The sequence below is a fragment of the Pieris brassicae genome, chromosome 4, assembly GCF_905147105.1.
Source record: "Pieris brassicae chromosome 4, ilPieBrab1.1, whole genome shotgun sequence".
Taxonomy (NCBI): domain Eukaryota; kingdom Metazoa; phylum Arthropoda; class Insecta; order Lepidoptera; family Pieridae; genus Pieris; species Pieris brassicae.
In genome coordinates this window covers 21,072,024-21,092,249 of record NC_059668.1, presented here as the reverse complement: position 1 = coordinate 21,092,249, position 20,226 = coordinate 21,072,024, and the positions used below count along the sequence as shown (strand labels likewise).

Genomic DNA, 20,226 nt, shown 5'->3' with positions numbered 1-20,226 from the left:
GAGGGCTATATGGGCGCGCGGGGAGACTCAGTCTCTACCCGCTGCGCGCAGCCGATGAGGTCATGTCCGGGGTGTCAAGTCCGGTGGTGATGATGATGATGAGGAGGGGGCCAAGGAGTAGTCTCGACTTGGCCCTGGTGTCGTGAAGAGTGATGATATCGGGCAGCTTGCGCGGCTCGCGGTCAAGCACCGCCGGGTGAGACCCCCGGTGGACCCGGGGGAGGCCCAGCGAGGCGACCAGCGGTCGAAACCGCGGTTGCTGCCCTGGTGTCGTCGGGACCCGCGGAGAAGAGCTGACGCGGGTACAACCGGGTACCGTTTGACCGCATGTGAAATGCGTATATATACAGAAAGTCCATTGGTGTACAGCCGGGGATCGAACCTACGACCTCAGAATGAGAGTCGCACGCTGAATCCCTTTTTTTCCCTTACTAGGGTTGCCGGTTGCATCTCTTATAATTTGTATGTATTATGTTATTTGTTTTTCTATAAATAAAACGAAGTGAAAGATTGATAATATTTAGTTGAATATCGTAAAAAATCATCAAGATATCATAAAAAACCTTATCTTAGCGAGTAAAACTTTTCACATTTTTCTTCGTGACAAAAGCAAGAAACGTGTGAATAATTATTTCGAGATTACAGTTATTGATGATCGCCCGATACGTAATTTACGATACGTGAATTTAAGGGGTTGAAACGCCTAAAAAATTAAGTTTGATGAGTTACTATTCAAAGATATTTGTGTCATTCACTTAGATTATGCAATGCGATAAGCTCTGAGGCAATTAGCGTCGGGAATGATTGCCTGCTTATTGCCCGTAAAGAAAAATTGCACCAAGAAATGCTTCATAACCAAAAGAGGCTTACGAGGTCCGTAATGATAAATTCTAAGATATTCTTGTTAGTGAGTTTCTGTTTATAGACAACAAATAACCTCCCAACCTACTATGAATGAGCTGTGTAATTCCAACTTTAGTAAAGTAAAATTTAAACATATTAATTTTCTTTCTTTTTGATTTTTATCATTATCTCCAACTAGCAACTCTATGAGCACTGCAGAAAAACCTCGATTAGCAGCAGGTCAAGCGACGCAAGTAGAACGGCACATGAACTCCGAAGAGATGGTAATCATATCCCCAAGCAGGCGCTTGATTGGAACCCGAAAGGAAGCGTGTCTATCGCAATCAAACAGTACAGTAACAGATGAGGTAAAGACAGCCGGACAGACTTGGAAGGTGATATAATACGTAGCTCAAGACTTTGATGGAGGCTCACTGTGGACGACTTCTGTCCCATCCAGTGGAAATTTTGTCAAGTAATTGACAATGTGTTTCTGTGTGATATTAGTCATATTTTTCGAAGTCAAGCAAACCTTTTACATGAGACATATCCGCTAAATTCTTCGAAATGTCTTATTGTGTGTGTAAAAATTTCAATAAGATAATAAAAAATTGTTTAAAGTGTAGGTACTAGAATAAAGTCACTAACCAATTCAAAGTTATTCATTATATAATTGAGCTTATCAAAATTTCATTTTACCTTACATCGTTATATTAACTCTTACTAAAGTTCAGAACATATTTAATCTAGATTCAGTGCGCGCAGTTAAATTGCTGAAATAAATTTAGTGCACAAAATGTAGTTCAATTCTTTTACTTTCCACTAAAGTGCGATTTACAGCGAGAATCGAATACCAAATTCAATTTTGCAATACGTTTAAAATTATTTCGTACATTATCTTGGAATGAAAATAATAGTAAAAAAGTTCCGTAAAAGTGAAGCAACATTTGCGACTGTTGTTTCTGAGTATTTTCTTTGTTTCTATATTTAAAATGCGAGTCGTGGTACGTTTTATTATTGAAGTGAAATTTCTTTATCGGCGTTGGAAAAAAATACCGTCACATTTTTGGGTTACAAGTCACATTTTCCGTTACGTTTTTTTTGTCCCTACCACGGTTGATTCGAAGAGATTAGAAGCCATTAATAACAAAATGATATTAATAAGTCTATTACAATTAATGAAATTCTGTAATAATCTTAGTTGTAATAAGGTAAAATAAAATAATTGTATTATTTGTATTCATGTCTATCATAATAAAAGCCTAACAAAAGGCAAACTTTATTTATTTTATTTAACCAATTTCTGTTAAGTTGCATATAGCAGATAATGTTTTGAAAAATAAGGTCATAAAGAAGTTTCACTTCTTACGTGTGTACACAAGGACACGCACACATTTTTTTAAAATGTATTATTAGACCTATCCTACCACCATCTACCACTTGTACCTGTGATAGGTTGATACAGAAACCACAGTGGGTGCAGAATGCATGGTCTTACTAAGAAAACAGTGATAATCAACGCACGCGAAACCCTTTGGTTTTTTCTCGGCACTGGGGCGCAAACTGCTGCTAATAATTGTGACTGAATTCTCATTCAAGAAATTAAGACATTGTAAAAATTACGAACATATGTCAAACAGATTATCACATATTACCTTTCTCACGTTGACTCTTTTCCTGAAAGTCTTTGAGCAGTCAGCGAGGAACAGGAAGAGAGGTGATGGATGGATGATAAAGGGGATGGAGAAACGATACTAAGCAAGATGGGATAGTAGCATTATGGTTGATTACTGCTAACTCGCTTGTCCGGACTCGATTAAAAAACTACAAAACGGAGTTTTACATTATTATTTATACACCATTGTTTGTTTTGAACAACTCAGTTTTGCAGTGTAGTCCTAATAAATATTTTTTCAGTATTTTTGGCAGTTTCTATGAAAACTTTCAAAAACACTTTTCCTGAAAACGTGACGTGTAGGAAAAAAAGCTAAGTAAATTTACTGTAGTGTAAGGTACCAATTAAATAACACAATTTAAAAAAAACAACGGCGATACAACTCTTTTAGCTCTGGGCCTCAGATTTCTGTAGTAGATGTAGCAAGTAGGTGATCAGCCTTCTGTACCTGACACATGTCGTCGACTTTTTGGGTCTTAGGCAAGCCGGTTTCCTCACAATGTTTTCCTTCACCGTTCGAGTGAATGTTATATGCGCACGGTGCACGGCCGGGGATCGAACCTACGACCTCAGTAATGAGAGTCGCACGCTGAAGCCACTAGGCCAACACTACACATAAACAAACAACACAATTACCTTCATCTAAAACCAAATATGGTTAAGTCCCTCTCAACAATTTCAAACTATGATTTAAAGTGAGGTTATTAAGAGAATCTAATTTTAAATCACTACTTCCCAAAGGATTGGAACATTATTTCAGTCTGTTTCGACGTATTTCAAGAAAAATAAAAGATCATTAAAACAGTCGGGAAGTGTATTAGCGTTGCCTCTCGGGATGTTCTCTTTGTAGATTGAGAATCGTTATTGCATTTTTTTATGTTACATTAATGGATGTTTATTATTGTAATTAGAATTAAAAACATAAGCTCTTTCTATTTATAATAATAATAATAAGTGACCGTTTAATTTCCAATAATAATAAAAATAATATACAGCTTAAATTTCTTCTCCTAAACCATCCTACACCTTCAGTAACGTCGATCGAAACCCCTTCTCAGGTCTCCTCCAGCTTTGTGCAACTATGTCCATGGCTTTGTTTCTTTAATCGCTTCCTGCTACCGCTTCTATTTCTTCTATTTATCTTTCTTTCTTTCGCTCTCTTCTTCTTCTTCTCCTGGGTCCTTTTCATGTTGTCTTTAAAGTTTGTCTTTTGTTGTGTATATATATCTGCTCTTTTTATTTAATTTGATGTTTTTTTGTTTTTACCGATAACTGGTATATATTTTGCTTTGTTGGGGCATTAGTAGCATTGGAATGAAATCGGTCCAGTTTTTGAGTTGGATCCTTAATAAAATACAAATCTTTATAATATTAGGAAATATTGATGGAATCAGTAATTTTTCTATAAACGATTGGTTTACGATATAACGAGTTCTTTTTTCTTTCTCGTCTTCATTACTGGAGGTTGGCCGTCAGTTTTATGAAGCGTGTGTTGTCCAGGGCTATATGCAGCAACTCTTCCGCGGTCACAATACTCAGCCACTTCCTATCGATGGAAAGCCATGATTTAAGCTATTCACGTAGCTAATTTAGTATTGGTTACAATATTTTGCTTAGCCTTATTGCTCTGGACAAATTCTGTCCTACAAATTTACCAAAACCTCCTCGATTTCCGTTCCACAAAACTACGGCGAATGGTGTACCTGGGTTTTGTATGTACAAATACTAACACACGTTTCACACTTGGGATTCGAATTTCAGGTTATATAAATATAGTTTTTTTATACAGGCTATTTTATCATCGCCGGCGCTACAACTTTTTAGGTGTGGGTCTCAGATTTCTATTGGTTAGTGTCTAACACCTACCGCGTTTCTCCTTTCCATAAAGTAATAAGCATATTTGTATGCTCACATATAACTTTTTTAAATTAATATGGTTAGAAAAAACCTAGCAAAAGCTTATTTATTTGAAAAGTAATCATGCAGATGATTTAAAAAAAAACCAAAAGAACCTCGTCAAAAAGAACTTTTTTATTCTGCTTAGAGCTTCTCATTAGCCGTTTGAAGCTTTTAGCTCGAGTTTATCGAAAATGTGACATTTAAGTTTAAAAATATAATGTTCCTTTAAATTTTAAAAGTATAATGTTATCCTGTAAATCATTTCTCAAAGCGATGCTTAATCAAAACCACTTTTATAAAACTCTTTTCTAAAAGTGTTTGAAAGTTCCATCGCCTTTAAGTAAATTGCAAAGGCACAAAGGAATCGCTTAAATCTCATAAAAGATTGAAATACTGATTATTTATTTAAATCCAGCATTTAACTGGAATTGGAAAAACACGACGGACGGATAGATTAGGCAATGGGCATTTTGGGGTGCGAAAACCATTCGAGTTAAGGTTAGGTTGTGTTATTTATTCGTTTAGGAAACAAAATAGATACATTTCTATATAATAAAATTAAAAAAGTAAAACATAAAATTAACACATTGGAGAAATCCACAAAAAGTTTCACTAACACAATAAATCTCAATACAAACCTAAAAGATTATATCAATATGTGTACCGAAATTGCATGTTTATTTAAAATATATAATAATACTACAAATGAGCCTTACTAGAGAGCCATAAAAGGCAATTAGCTCTGTCCATGGATCCAGTTTAGCAGATGCGCTGCCGGCCTTCAAGTGAAGAGTCATTTCTCTTGTAAATCAATGGCTGTCGTATCCCAAATTATTCAAATACAAAATCATTTATTCGTGTAGATAACACAATGTACAATTATGAACGTCAATAAAGAAATACATATTAAATGCTTCTAATTTTACATTTACTGCCAGTTATTAAACCAAGGGCGTAGTACGGACGGGAAGAACTGGCAATAAACTCTCCGCCACTCCTTTTCCCGGGTAGACCTCAAACGGGAGTCAATTCCACAGTTCAGTAGTTTACAGAAAATGTCTAGTGAAGCGACAAAAGACTTTCAGTCATAAAGATGGTGCGAATGATACTGGATAGTAAGAAGATTTTCCAATATTTACTGCTAAAAGCAGTTTCTTCCAGACGCACTATATTGATTAATGAGAGCTGGTGTTTTTAAAATCGTTAATTTACAAGCTTACATATTTTAAATTTAGTCATACTACTACTTAGTTATAGTTTGTAATATAGCCTAATACATCTTAAAAGAAATCCCCAAATCTTAAAAGAAATACCTTAAAAATCTTTGTTAATTGACATCGTTACGAAAAAACTGTATTACCTAACATTAGATGTCGTGTATCGATTTCAATGAATCTAATGTTAAATTATCTACCCTGTGCCAGTTTCCAAAAGTGTCGCTTTCGCTGAAACATTGCTGGGGTGCTATTCAATTGGTAAATGTATTTTATTCGGAATCAATCGATCTCTAGACAACAAAACGCACGGCGTGAATAGAGCCTCCCGAGACGATAAATCACTCGAAGGCTGTATTTCTTAATGAAAGCACTTTCGTTTTTCAACTTTAGTAATCAGTTCATAGGTCCTTTGATATTTTAAATTATTGGAAATTCATCACTACATTCAAGCAGTGAGACTCTAGAAGGAATCCCGGTTATCAGCATCGATCATTAAACGTCACTCCTTCTGTAGTCAGGCTCTTTATTTCTGAGGTCATGTTAGTGGCACTGCACAACTTCCTTCACTACCCTCTGACTTTCGCAAACCTTAGGGCGTGAGTGATGGTAAAACCTATAAAGGCCTTTACTGGATCGGTCCAGCGTGTAGGGGATTGGACCCGAGGTCTGGTGCCCACCATTCTGGCAGTAACGATAACATTTTCTAAACTTTCTGGTTCTCTGCGTGTCATACTACTAGCCATTAGACAAAAAAGTGTCAAATGACGATTTTTTATCTGTAGCCGCAGTCTTGTGCATGGACAAGACTGCTCCTTACAGATCTTGCCATCACTACCCGAGTGAGAAGAGGCTTGTAGTTTGTTTCCTTAGCTGTCCAGGAAACCCAAAGCAACTACCTGCAACACATCATTTCCAGAGCATCTATGTTTCTTCATTCAGATATTTGTATAGACCAAGATTCAGCTCTATAATGGAAAATCGGATATACCAGAGTCTTATTTGTTCATAACTTATTTAAAAGTATAAAAAATACACTAACTTAAATCAAAAGTTAACTTATTTCAAATACATTTAATAACCGTTGAACTGTTTCCTATATAAATCTACTATTTATTACAGTTAGTTAAATAAATAAAGCGGCGGTGAAACTGATCTCGCTTTAAATAATACTAGGGAACTATAAATCTAAGAAGCTTAAGACAAAATTTAACGTATCATTTAACACATACACTGTACAGGGAAAGGAATATTCTCTAGGTTTACTAGTGTGGCGCCAACCTGTACGCCGGATCGAAATATATATTTCTTTGTATATTTCATACACATACTTGGTTCGCATTTCAGATGAGGTTGGAGGTGAGGATATTATAAATTTACTTTTTAAGAGACATCCTAAAGGCTGTTTATATACTTAAGCTGATTTGTTGCATTTAAATACATATTAAAGCATTGATCGACATTTACATTTCTTTTACATATAGTGAAAATTCAACTTTTATAGAGTTGAAGCAGATTTCTTCTTAATACCACTGTATATACATAACCTTATGTTTCTCTACTTGTTCGTGATAGGTTTCTAAATAGCTTTGGTTAATATTGTTTTTTATGAACGCTTCTTGAACACTAGCCGATATATATGTTTAAACGTAGTTTTAAACCACTGTACATCTCTGCAATGTTGTGGATCAAACATTCCTGTACTTTTTACGTTTTTCTAACAAACCTAATGATAAGTGATACCGCCGCCAATGAAAGCCTCCAATGCCAGAGGGCTTGTGAGTGCGTTGCCGGATTTTTAAGAATTGGAACATTCTTTTCTTGAAGGAACCAACATAGCTTTTAAGAACTTATTTTTATAAAAACATTATTTAATGGAACTAAACTCATCTGACATATATGATATTAAGTTGCGGTATCTAATTTCCCAATGGACCAGTACAATCTCAATGTTGAGAAACACCTTAGGTAATATGTATTACATATATATAACGTATGTATTGTTACAGATTGATATGCAAGATCACGGATACAATAGCTGAACACCTATGTCAGTGAAGAATATTTGAATGACGGGTTTGAACATTATGGAGATAAGAAGGGCCCACGGGAGCCGACACGCGCCCGCCACTTGACGTGTCAAATTGTCGAACGTAAACATAATGGCTTCGCAATTTACAGCCATTTTACTATGGCTCGTCGGAAGTAAGTATTATATTTGTTAGCGGTAGTTGATCTTGTTCTTAGGGTAGGAAATTAAACACTTCAATGAGGACTTAATTCACTATAATTTACTTCACTGATTTTAAGTGAACTGTATGTCAAACTTGTACAAAGGAATAGCCCGTGCGCATGTGTCACAACCTCTTGTATAATCACAACTTCCCTCCTTCGACTCGACCATCCCCCGTCGGGGAGATGGTCGAGTCAATTCGTAACAATTCGTAAACAACCGAACGAGTCAAATGAATAACTATTGCACATGCGCACTTGTAGCAAGATTCTTAAGAATATGTTTCATAAAAATGTTTAGAATTTAAATAAATAAATTTTAGAAGCTAACATATTATTCAAATTAGTATTATAGTTTTTTAATAAAGCATTATTGGTCATAGTAGCGTAGTTGAATTGAAATATTTATCGATATGCGAGAATAAAATCGTAAAATATAAAAAATTCGTTCACGTAACGTTTGCGTGATTCCTTCGTATCCGTAGGACTTGAATAAATCTTAGAATATCCGATAAAACCCCCCAAACAAGATTGGAATCTGCTTTGCACGCGCTTACGATACAATTTGTTATAAAATCCAGCTTATATTAAAATCTTGTTGAACAAACAAACAAATATACATAAAAGTAGATCTGGTATCATTTTTACTACATTACAAAAATGTTTAAAAATGACTTGTGTTATTTACTGTTATTTATTATAAAGTGAAGATATTCTACATAATATTACGGAGCATCGGTTCTCGAATACAAATATAATAAACCTTAACAATTACTTGCTGCCTGTAAAACTTTGTGTTTAGCTCATGACGTATTACCCGTCGTTCCGGTTTGTATTACTGGTGTGAAAATTAGCGGTTATCCAAGCAATTAAAAACATTAATAGCCATATACTAGTTATGTTATAATTTTAAACAATAAGCAGTGTTGGTCTAGTGGCTTTTTTCCTGAGATCGTAGGTCTGAGCTGTCCACCAAAGGACTTTCTTTCTATGTATACATTTAACAAACGCTCGAACAGTGAAGGAAAACGTCGTGAGGAAACCGGCTTGCCTTAGAACCAAACAGTCGACGGCAGGACTCAGGCCCAGAAGACTGATCACTAATTTGCCTATTATATTGATGATGATTAAATAGATAGAGAAATTTGAGGCCTAGACCTAAAATCTCTACGCCACTGGTTTATTTATTTTAAATAATTAAAACATGCTAGATACTGTTATAAAAATATATTTCATTGACAAAATCCTCCCAAGAGTGATAGCTTAAACTCAATTTCAGTCCAACTCTGATAAAATATTTTACGAAAGCAATCCTAAACTAATTAAACTTACATTGAACTAAATTAAACAAGTGAATAAATTGTAAGCCTAATTTATGAATCTTGTAGAAAGTTTCTTTCTATCTTTCTATAATACTTTAGCCGTATTTCACTGTATGGGGCCCACATAAATGAATTTTTCTGTTAATGTACGCATTTAAGACTCGCTTGTATTGTGTCTGCAAGCAGACTACATCTATAATAAATTAAATAGGCTGCTTAACATCTACCCGCTTACCGTCTACAATCTAAAAATACGACTAAAGAACTGGCTCATGAACATACCTTACGCAGAGTTAGAGCTTCTTCTGAGGCCTAGTATGACAGAAGACAGAATTTATTCATTCATATTCACTGACTCACCCATACATTTGCACTCACACACTCACTTATGCACTCAAGCGTGTTGAAAACAGTTTAAAATTAATAAAAGATGTAACTAAATTATATATAAATTAAATATTTTAAGGAATGTATAACTAAGTTTGTTATGAAAGAGCTGGAAACCCTGACCCAGGTATATTTTTTACTTAAAAGGGTTCCCAAATCTTAAACATTGTAATGAAATTGTACTTAAAATAAATAAACATATTTTATTATTATTATTATTGTAGGGTGAAAGAAAATATATGAAGAAACCGGTATCGGCAAAAATGTAAGGCGTTTGTCAGGACCAAAAGATTTATTAAGAAAAAAATTGGCTTTCAAAGCATATCTAATTCCTCCAATTCCTCTGTACATACTAGAGAATTATACATTTACTATGGACAGTGTTCAGAGTTGTTGTTGAGAGGATGGCGAGGCAGAATAAATAATTACACCCGTATCACCTAGACGTCAGTCGTTGGAATTGAGCGATTTTTAAGGCAGTTCTTCCCACGCACCACTTATATGTGGAATCAGCTGATGTATTACCGAACCAATTAAACTGAGGGTCATTCAAGAGCGTATTGTTTAAAAGCCAACAACGCACTTGCATGCCCTCTGGCAATGTCAGTGTCAATGGGTACCACTTAAAATCAAGTCATTGTCGATTCTTAACTAAAATAAAAATAAAAGACTCCTGTAGCTCACAAATGCACCCTCCATTAAAATGTAAATGACAAGTTTATCCGATTACCTGCCACCATGAATATAGTGAAAATTCTAAAAGGAGAAACCGTATTTAGTATTAGTTTGAATTAGTGGTTACTTTTAAAAGTAAAACAAAATGGCGTCGTCTTAATGAGTGTCCCGTTAGAAAGTAGAAGTTTCGGACGTATTTGTATGTAACTAAGAAAACAGCAATATTTTCATTTAAATATACAAATAAATAACTTAGAAAATTATATTTAGCAATTTATTGTTCCAGATTAGGTTGCAGGTTGTTTTGGCTGTCGTCAAAGTCACATTTGTTATCGCTGACAGTGTTATAAGTTTCTTGTTTATACACAGACCAGCTGATGTTTTCGGCTAGCATTAAAGAAGATTATTTTTGCCTACAAATTTACATCTAAAACACTTATTTTGATATACAAGCCATGTATTACATAATGAAAGTGTTTGTTTAAATATATGATATTGTAAAGGCTCTTACGGAATATCCATACAATGCGGAAACCCTCGGACGCCCTTGGATGTTAGCGATTGCGTTGCTAGCCTTTAACAGTTAAGAGTATATTACTAGTAATTTATAACCCCAGAGCTGTTGACTAGTTTTGCGATAACTCTTAAAATGTTAATTTAGATTTTTTTGTGTGCTATGACAAAGGACTATTGTCTAAATTGCTGCTAGTACTTTTGAATTATTACATTAATCCAATGTTAGAGGGTAACAAAGTGGAAACTGCCACCAGGAAAAAGTAAGAGAGGTCGTATATATTGTGAATGTTTCAAGGAATAAATGAGGCGTAATTATTATTATTATTAATCGTATCGAGTTCGTTTAGTTTTTATTATAATCTTGAGACTTCGCGTCTATGTTTTGCATTAACAGTTAGTATATTCGTATCATGTACTTTAGCTCAAAGTTGATGAATTATTAAAATCACTCGAGATACAATTGAATTTCGAACCCAATCCCTTAAGTAAAGCTGATTATCGGAATTCTCGGAGCGCTACGAAAACTCGAAATGTCTGTAAAGTGCCAATCTCAAGTAATTCAACCTGGGTAACTTATTGCGAAGCACGTGAGCACAGGCAACACCTAATGTATGACTGTATGATAAAGTTCCTGTTATAACTCAACGATTTTATTAAATTTTCAAGATTTTGGTGTTTATAACATTTCACATCACAGTGGCCAACTCGTGGATTGGCCCTCGTACATTGTTTAAAACATCGCGAGAATTTAGACGAAATTGATTATTTTTTAATAGGAGGCAAATGGACAGGAGGCTCACCTGATGCTAAGTGATACCCCAGCCCATGGATACATTGCCCGAAGCCTCGCAAGTGAGTTGCTGGCCTTTCAAGAATTGGTAGGCTCTTTTCTTGAACCTAAGTCGAATTGGTTTGGAAATACTTCAGTGAATTAGTTGTTTGGAGACTAGAGATGCAGACGAAGCGTCCGTCTTTTGATTTATATTCATAACCCCGTAGCTTAAGTGTTTTCTGAATGTCGGAACATCCACTGTTTTAAAAATAAATTAATTAACAAAAATAAAATGAAAATCAGTGGCACTACAACCTTATTTTTTTAAGTGTTGGCCACAGATCTGTATCTGTTTCATGATCATTTGTTAATCGAATAGGCGAGTAGGTGATCAGCCTTCTGTGCCTGACGCACGCCGTCGACTTTTTTAGGTCTAAGGCAAGCCGGTCTCCTCACGATGTTTTCCTTCACCGATCGAGCTAATGTTGAATGCGCACATAAAAATCCATTGGTGCACAGCCGGGGACCGAACCTACGACCTCAGGGATGAGAGTCGCACGCTGAAGCCACTAGGCCAACACTGCTCTGAAATGAATTATTACATTAACGAATAAATCTTCTTTCTATATCGTATTTCATTATTTATATATGTAAACTAACAAGCCGACACAGAACTAAAAGTAAAGTTGAACGAATTACAACCTGTTTGCTTCGTAAACAGGTTCCGACATGCACACACATGCTAATAATTTAATAATGCATTTAATGTTTATAAAGATACTTATTAAAAAACTACAAAATAAAGCGAAATAAACCTAAGATAGCAGAATACCCTTTCTATAATCGGATGAGCGATCCGAAAAATATCAAGATTGTTCCGGCCCTGCAGCACATTCTAGCCATTCTGTTTACTATCTTTACTTAGCATAAAAAAATCACGTCCTTATGTCTTCGAAAGATCTCTTACACTATGGATTTTATAATTTACCATAGACAACAGACAATTTTTATGCAACACTCAAGGATTCGAAGTCTAAATTATACACTAAGTGCTAGTCGTCACCCATGGATGCAATGTTAGATGGCAATTCAAATCAACACTTATTTTAACTGAAAATGAAAAAACGACGCTGCGGCCCGTCATCGATAATAGGCCGTCGCTTAGATACGAACGAAATCGTATGAAAAAAGCAATACATAATAATATGAAAATTAACTTATGTTCACGACGTCGACTTTGCTTTGAGGTTGATTTTATTCTACTCTTTCCTGTTCCGTATTACGTTACGTATTTATTATTGTTAAATGAGAAGCTCGTCACAAAGCCTCATCAGGCGAATACCAGCTAATTGTAATTGATAATACAGTTTACAAATTGTAAATAATGTTATATTTTGGTCATATGGTATGGTAGCTTATTACTTATATTGAACGGATACTGCTACATCTGAAAGAAACTACGTTATCTCTCGCTGAGTACGATTACTGTAAAGGACTAAGATATACAAATAAAGGTTTTTGCAAAACTTTCGGAATCTAGAAAGTTTAGAACTTATCGTGACTGGCAGAGTTGAGGACACCAGACCTCGAACTCGGACCCAAGGTAGATCACCTACTCGCTGGACTGATTAAGTAAAAGTCTTTATGGTTCTTACCATCACCCAGGCCAAAGCCAAAGCAGAGAAGAGCGGAGGAAGTTGTGCATCGCCACTAACACAAACTTCAGAAATAAAGAGTGTGACTGACGAAGAAAGCAGTTTGATTTAATAAACCTATCTAATATTTTTGTATACACTTATGGTAGACCTTTATGGACACACCAACTTATGAGGATGACGTTTGAGACTGCGTATAAGCATAATACTTTATTTCGTCACCATTTTTCAATACCAAACATCATTGCTTTTGGATTGAATAGGATTCTTTAAGCGGCCCTACAAGTTTATGTATCTTGGCTTCCGTTTGCAAATATTTATTTAATAATTTTCTTTATGAGTGGGACAAATTTTCACTTGTTGACCAACATAAACAGTCATATTCTCCCGCTATTTTCATGACTATTTAACCAAGATGAAATGGGCCTAGACCGAGTCTGAGCCTCACCAAAACACTTGTTCTCTGGTCACTGGATAATCAAAATGCGAAACTTCAGTGATTTATTAGTCTCCTGACATTTATGGCCAGCTAAGAGAAATGTGTTTGGAAATTAAGTAACCAGATTACGACGGCGGTTCTCTTGATGAAACGGAAGCTTGGGGACATAAAACTATTTTCGGGTAGGATTTATTGCGAAAGGGTCAGGCACGCAAACAAATTGAACGAAAAAGTTTCTAACATTAGTAGAATTATATGTTATTTAGTTTTTTATGGTCACGCGTAATTGCGGTCGATTTAGATAGGACAGTATCGTTATAATAAAGAGCGGCTTAAAAGGCCGGCAACGCACTCGCGAGCCCTCTGGCGTTGGGAGTGTCCATGGGCGGCGGTATCACTTAACATCAGGTGAGCCTCCTGCCCATTTTATAAAAAAAATCCATTAACTCGCCTAACCACCGTGGATTCGTATTTTAAACGTTCAATTACGGGGAGATGACATTTGGAAGTAGTTTTTAAAGACAGAAATACAGCCTTGCTAAAACACCATCGTTGTGGATTTTCTATTTCGTATTGGCTTACCTACCTGTATTTATCACCAAATGTTCAATTTAAAATAATAAATGGCAAAATTAAACGAAAATATATATGAGAAAAATATTTTGCTCGCTGTTGAATTACATATACAGTATATACTATCATCGCTTGCTTTCTTTACGCTTTTTGCCGCGAACCACCGCTATGTGGAACCAGCTCCCCACTACAGTATTTTCGAACCAATTTAACTTAGGGTCCTTCAAGAAAAGAGCGTACCAATTCTTTAAGGGCCAGCAACAGACTTGCCAGTCTTCTGTTCTTTTGTTTTTATTTAACGGTTGATTAGTAGATAATTACATATTTAAAGTTAAAACAATTTACATATAAAACGTTACGCCTGACTATTGAATGCAAAAAGCTCTCTTAACGACTTGACGAGTCTAAGTACGGTAAGGAAGAACTAAATTTTGATCATATGCCGAACTTTTTGACACATGCTCGTATAATATATTACGCTGTAATTGATTTACATTTTGCGACCATGAATATTCATCATAAGGTCTAATAAATATACGTAACCCTTCATGAATAAATAACAATTAAGAGCGAGAATCACGAATGTATTTTACCAGAATATAAGTATAATTTCAATATTAAATGTAATATGCTGTCGGCAACAGTAAATTGAATTAGGTTACAATGTAATGAGGTCTCGTTGGGACTCCTGTATTGGGTTGATCTTCAATTCGATCACGTATTCACTTGATTTATGTATTCCAACCACCTTTACTACGACTTCAGGCTAAGATTTGATTACTTACGTCAACTGTAAATTTTAAGATCGAATTCGACTTAGGACTATTAAAATAATATGGATTTTTACGGAATTAAGCGTGTATAATTGAATACAGAATTAACGGCTGATATTTAGTGAAAAAGTTGTTATAGGTGCTTGAAATGATGTCAGTACGCCCGGTATTGTTTGTTTTTACGCACGGTTTCCATATTCTAAACACCAGCTGAAACTGCTACGAATCGTAGCCTCAGATTTATGTATCTGTTTCATGATCATTTATCAATCCAATAGACAAGTAGGTGATCAGCCTTCTGTGCCTGACGTCACGCCGTCGACTTGTTGGGTCTAAGGCAAGCCGGTTTCCTCACGATGTTTTTCTTCACCGTTCGAGCTAATGTTAAATGCACACATATAAATAAAATCCATTGGTGCACAGCCGGGGATCTAAGAACCTGCACCCTCAGTGATGAGAGTCGCACGCTGAAGCCACTAGGCCAACACTGCTCGAAAATTTATCTATAGAAATGCGTTTTCTATAGAAAAATCTATGGCTCGTAGTTATTACGACTGGTAGGTTGGAAAGAGAGACACGACGTTAATAACGAACCGATCAAGATCTCCAATAAAAGTTAAGCTTACGCAAATATGTTTTACAAAACTGAAGTTTTCATATTTTATACTCGAACATCGAGGCAGAATACGAAATTCCAGTGTCCTCGACGCCCGTCATTCAACAACTGAGGGCTTTTTAAGGCACTGTTTGCTTCGCACTACCACTATGTGAAACCAGCGATCTACTGAAGTATTTCTAGACCAAGTTGACTTAGGGTCTTTTTAGAGAGAGCGAACCCATTCTTATAACGCCGTCCACGCCCTTACAGAAAAGTGAGTATCTATTGGCGGCGGTATTTATTAACATCAGATGTTCCTCCTGCCAGTAACAAGTTTATATAAACTATTTTTTTTTGAACCCATTTATTATCCTATGATGAAAATGATCGCAGACAATGTTTTTATGGTTTTATATCTGTTAAGTAATAGTTCAGTCACGCAATAAATGGAGTCGCATGAAAATTGGCACGTTCAAACCAAAACGAAGTCACTGTCGACTTTTACCGTGTCTACATACTATCTTATTGTAAATAAATGTGTTTTGCTTTGAAATACGAGAAATAATATTATATTTTACACGAATTGAAAGGACCATAATTTGAAATTACAATACTGTCTGTAATACTGTTGTAATTTGAAATTACAATACAGACAGTATTGTAATTTCAAATTATGTCTGTCTTATAGTTATGTCACTTTCAGGAGTCATCTTGTGGCGGCACAATTTTTGTTTAAAATAAATTATTAACAGATTTGAGTCACTCGCTAAAAGTGTATATAAATGAAGCTATTAACTAAAGTATTTTTTAACTATCCAGCTTGAAACAAATAAAGGCTTTAGTTTTTTTTTAATAGGGGTAATGATCATGGGTCAGCCATAAACGGCTACCACAGCCCATAGACCATGTTATTGAACGCATTGCTGGCAACACTCTTATTTTAATACTCGAACATTGTATTTCCCATCGAAGCCTTCCATCGATTTATAAAGTTAAATTTTTGAGTTGAATGCTATTTTAGCTACTAATGATTTTCGAGTAACATTCATTAACTATTACAAAAAATAAATGTAGAATTGTAAACCTCCTCCTTCGAGTATTGGAGCCGTTTTCAAATTTGCAACTCACCGAGGGTTTTTCACTTAGTTATATTGTATTGTTTGTAATTTGAACAGTTTACCTATGAAGGCTTAGTACATTTATTATATTTTTTAAGGAAATTGCCAGTGAAAAAAAAACTATTATTGCTTCTTCTATCAAAATCTTGTTACTAACATTAAATGCATTAACCACTAAGTCACGGCGGTTGTTCATAGCTTTAATTTAATATCAAATTATTATGTGTCGACATATTGGTCTTTTAATGATCACAATTGCTGAAAAGAAAAACTATCCAAGAAGATTTATTTTAATATTATTTCTTTCGCAGGTGTGCTTGGTTTGAGAGACATACAACTCAGTGTCCCAGAAGCAGTAGGCGTGGGTTCCAGCGCCATCCTAGGATGTCGTTGGGCACTTGACACGGGAGAAGCTCTTTACACAGTCAAATGGTACCATGGTGCGCAAGAGTTCTTCCGTTTTGTGCCTAAAGAGCTTCCAAACACCAGGGTCTTCTCACAAACGGGAATAAGTGTTGATGTTAGTATATTTTTCTTTTAATTACCACCAGGATTTGGTACCATTCAATTTATAAAATGTATGAATGAATTTAAAGACACTAAATCTCATTTAATTCTCATTTATAGAACGATCTTAGTAATCTTAAATCGTAATTGTGAATAAATATAACATAGTAATTAATATAAGTCAATTATGTATAGTATTTAAATACGCACGGTTTGCCTTGGCTTATTTAAACAGGCTACATAGCCATGTGAATGCTGTAACAACCCAACTTCTTGATACAACTGGTATAAGACGCCTAAAGAGAACTGACCCTTTGGAGTTAATAAACCTAGTGTAGTGAAACCTAGTGCACGAGCGGTATCTCGGACACATCAACGTTGTATCAAAACATTACAGAACACTAAGACTGTTAATGAACATTCCCTTAGTTTAAACTATTGAGTAGTATTGTAAAGTAAGTCATAATATTACTTATTAAGTATAATTATTGTATAAGCTAGATAGTACTTCATATAAATCTATTGCAATCTTTTGTGAGCTTATTGCAGGAAGAGAGTTACACGTTGAATTAGTAACATCCTCTTTCGGCGTTACAGAAGTTTTTAACCCACTTAACAGAAAGAGTGGGTACTTACTTTTGTTTTTATTAATAAAGGCTTTCCAGCACTCTGCACACTGATGTATTGGTAAAATATCTATAATATACAATTTGTAATGTGACAAGCACTTATAGGAAAATATGAAATTCACGAAGTGATAATGAAAATCTATTTTAAAGTGTGAGGGGAGCAGCTATGGTCTGGATAACCGAGCTATCAGCTCGAATCTGTACGTTGGTGAGCTTTGACCGGACTTTGAGGGACAAATGAAATGATGGAATGCCCGGGGTAGCTGGGAGACCACGAAATTTAAATTTTGATAAAAGGTTCGGGCACTCAACCTGATTGTTAAATAGCTTAAATCCAATGCACTTTTGCTGGTATTGTTTAACTATATTTTTCAATAAGATACTTCTAACTCGGGTTTGAATAATCTTTCTCTCAATTCGCTAATAACCAGGGAAGTGTTACATTTTGTGAGTGGAATATTTTTTGAACCGAATGCCTAATATACCGATATGGGATATATCATTTTTATTTCCGTAATAATGCTGAATCCTTCAGCAATAATTCTGTATAATGTTATCTGTGAATAGCCAACATAAATATATGTAGGTTAATATTATGTCTACTATACTCTACGAAGAAATCACTTAAGAATCTGCGAAACATCAGGCACGCTACTGTTATGGTTATAACCGTTGGCACGATGCCATCTCTAAATATTGCGCCAAAATAATTCATTAAAATACAACTGCTTTGACAGAATCACGAGGTATCTGTAAACCGTTTCTATCAATTATTTTTGTTAATAAACGTAAACCGACCTTAAACAGGACCTTATATATAAATGTTGGAATTATGCGAATCTCATTCCTTAGGTAGTATATTGGACCCTAGCTCTGTATCAATGGACTTTCTTTCTATGTGCGCATTTAACAGTCGCTCCAACGATGAAGGAAAATGTGAGGAAACCAGCTTGCTTTAGACCCAAAAAGTCCGTGGCTTGTGTCAGGTAAAAGGCTCTATTTGCCAATTAGATTGACAAATGACCGTGAAACAGATACAGAATCCTGACGCCCCGAAATTTGTAAACAAACATACTTAATATTATTCAACAATATCACCTCCATATAGCTTAAACTAAAACCTTTGTGAACCGTTTGTCCTAATACTTATCAAGACTGATTTCCTCACTACGTTTAAAAAAGTATTCATTGGTTAAAGCTGAAATTTATCATAAGATCTCAGAGTCAAAACGATAAGCAACCAATAAATTATTCAGAAGAATATTATATAATTCAATATGTGGATATTGAAATTAAAATTATCATATAGAATAATAAAGTGTATATGCCTCTTCAAAATATTGCGTTTTACGGGTTTACATGCTGGTACCATCTTTGTGAGAAGCTGAAGTCTTTAATAGAACTATTTTAGTCTTGTGATGACAGGTCACCAGCCTTCCATGGCGTACACAAAATATACAAAGATATTATATGACTAAGCCAAAGTAATAAACAAAATAAAATTAAAGCAAGAGTAGTTCTGGGTGTGTATATATGTGTAAGGGTGTGTGAATTTAAAGTCTAATGCCTATGGATAACATATATACGATTGGTGACATGAAGATGTTTAACAATAACATACTTTATTTATGTAGCAACGAAGTCACTCAGAAAAAACTTAATACGAAAATTGTCTTATCTAAATTGTCTATTGGCTTGATACAGAAAGGTGACCTGGCTTTTAAATCTCTCCCATGCCGGGTGTAACATTTGAAACTCGCCTAAATATGATGATTCAACGTTGAAAGTCAAAAGATTCTATAGAATGTTGAAATCGGGTCAACCGGTAACAGTAGAATATATGATTTAGTTCCCTCCGTAAGATGGATCGAGGCTTTTACCTCAATTTCGACTCCAGCTGCGCACGGCTAAGTGCTAGTTCTTAACATGATTTCGTACGTAAATAATGTAATTAATATGCCTATAATAGTGTAGCATCTAAAGCACAACCGTTGGATTATAGAGTTATTTTAGTTAGAACTAGGGATCCAACACAGAGTGCCTGCAGGTACTATGATGTATTTAAATTTTTTTAACGAGAAATCAAACTATTTAATCACCTTCCCAGTTCGGATTACGGCCGTTTAATTATACGTGGGTAACACTGAAAATGTTTAGAACTGGCCAGTCAAAAAGATTGCTAATGAAAACTGTTTTTTAAATTTAAATTTTAGAACTCTTTGGTAACCTAATGTAGTATATTGCATTCATTTGTCATTTGTTTTTGTGCAATGGCGGCAATTCTAAAACTCTTGTTACACGTGAAAATGAACATAACACGAGAAAAATTTCGGTCAATGATTTATTATGACTTTCGTTGTCGGCTTACTCTTACTTACAAAGCTATGATGGGCTGCGAT

The 20,226-nt window shown here is 35.2% G+C and overlaps 1 protein-coding gene across 1 annotated transcript in view; it reads left to right on the top strand.

Moving 5' to 3' along the window:
- Nucleotides 1–20,226, top strand: part of LOC123708985 — a 62,072-nt gene that overhangs the window by 16,209 nt on the left and 25,637 nt on the right. The window contains exons 2-3 of the mRNA XM_045660047.1: nucleotides 7,641–7,836; nucleotides 17,003–17,211. Of these exons, the coding sequence (XP_045516003.1) occupies nucleotides 7,794–7,836; nucleotides 17,003–17,211 (252 nt within the window). The 5' untranslated portion in view covers nucleotides 7,641–7,793. The remainder of the gene's footprint in view (nucleotides 1–7,640; nucleotides 7,837–17,002; nucleotides 17,212–20,226) is intronic.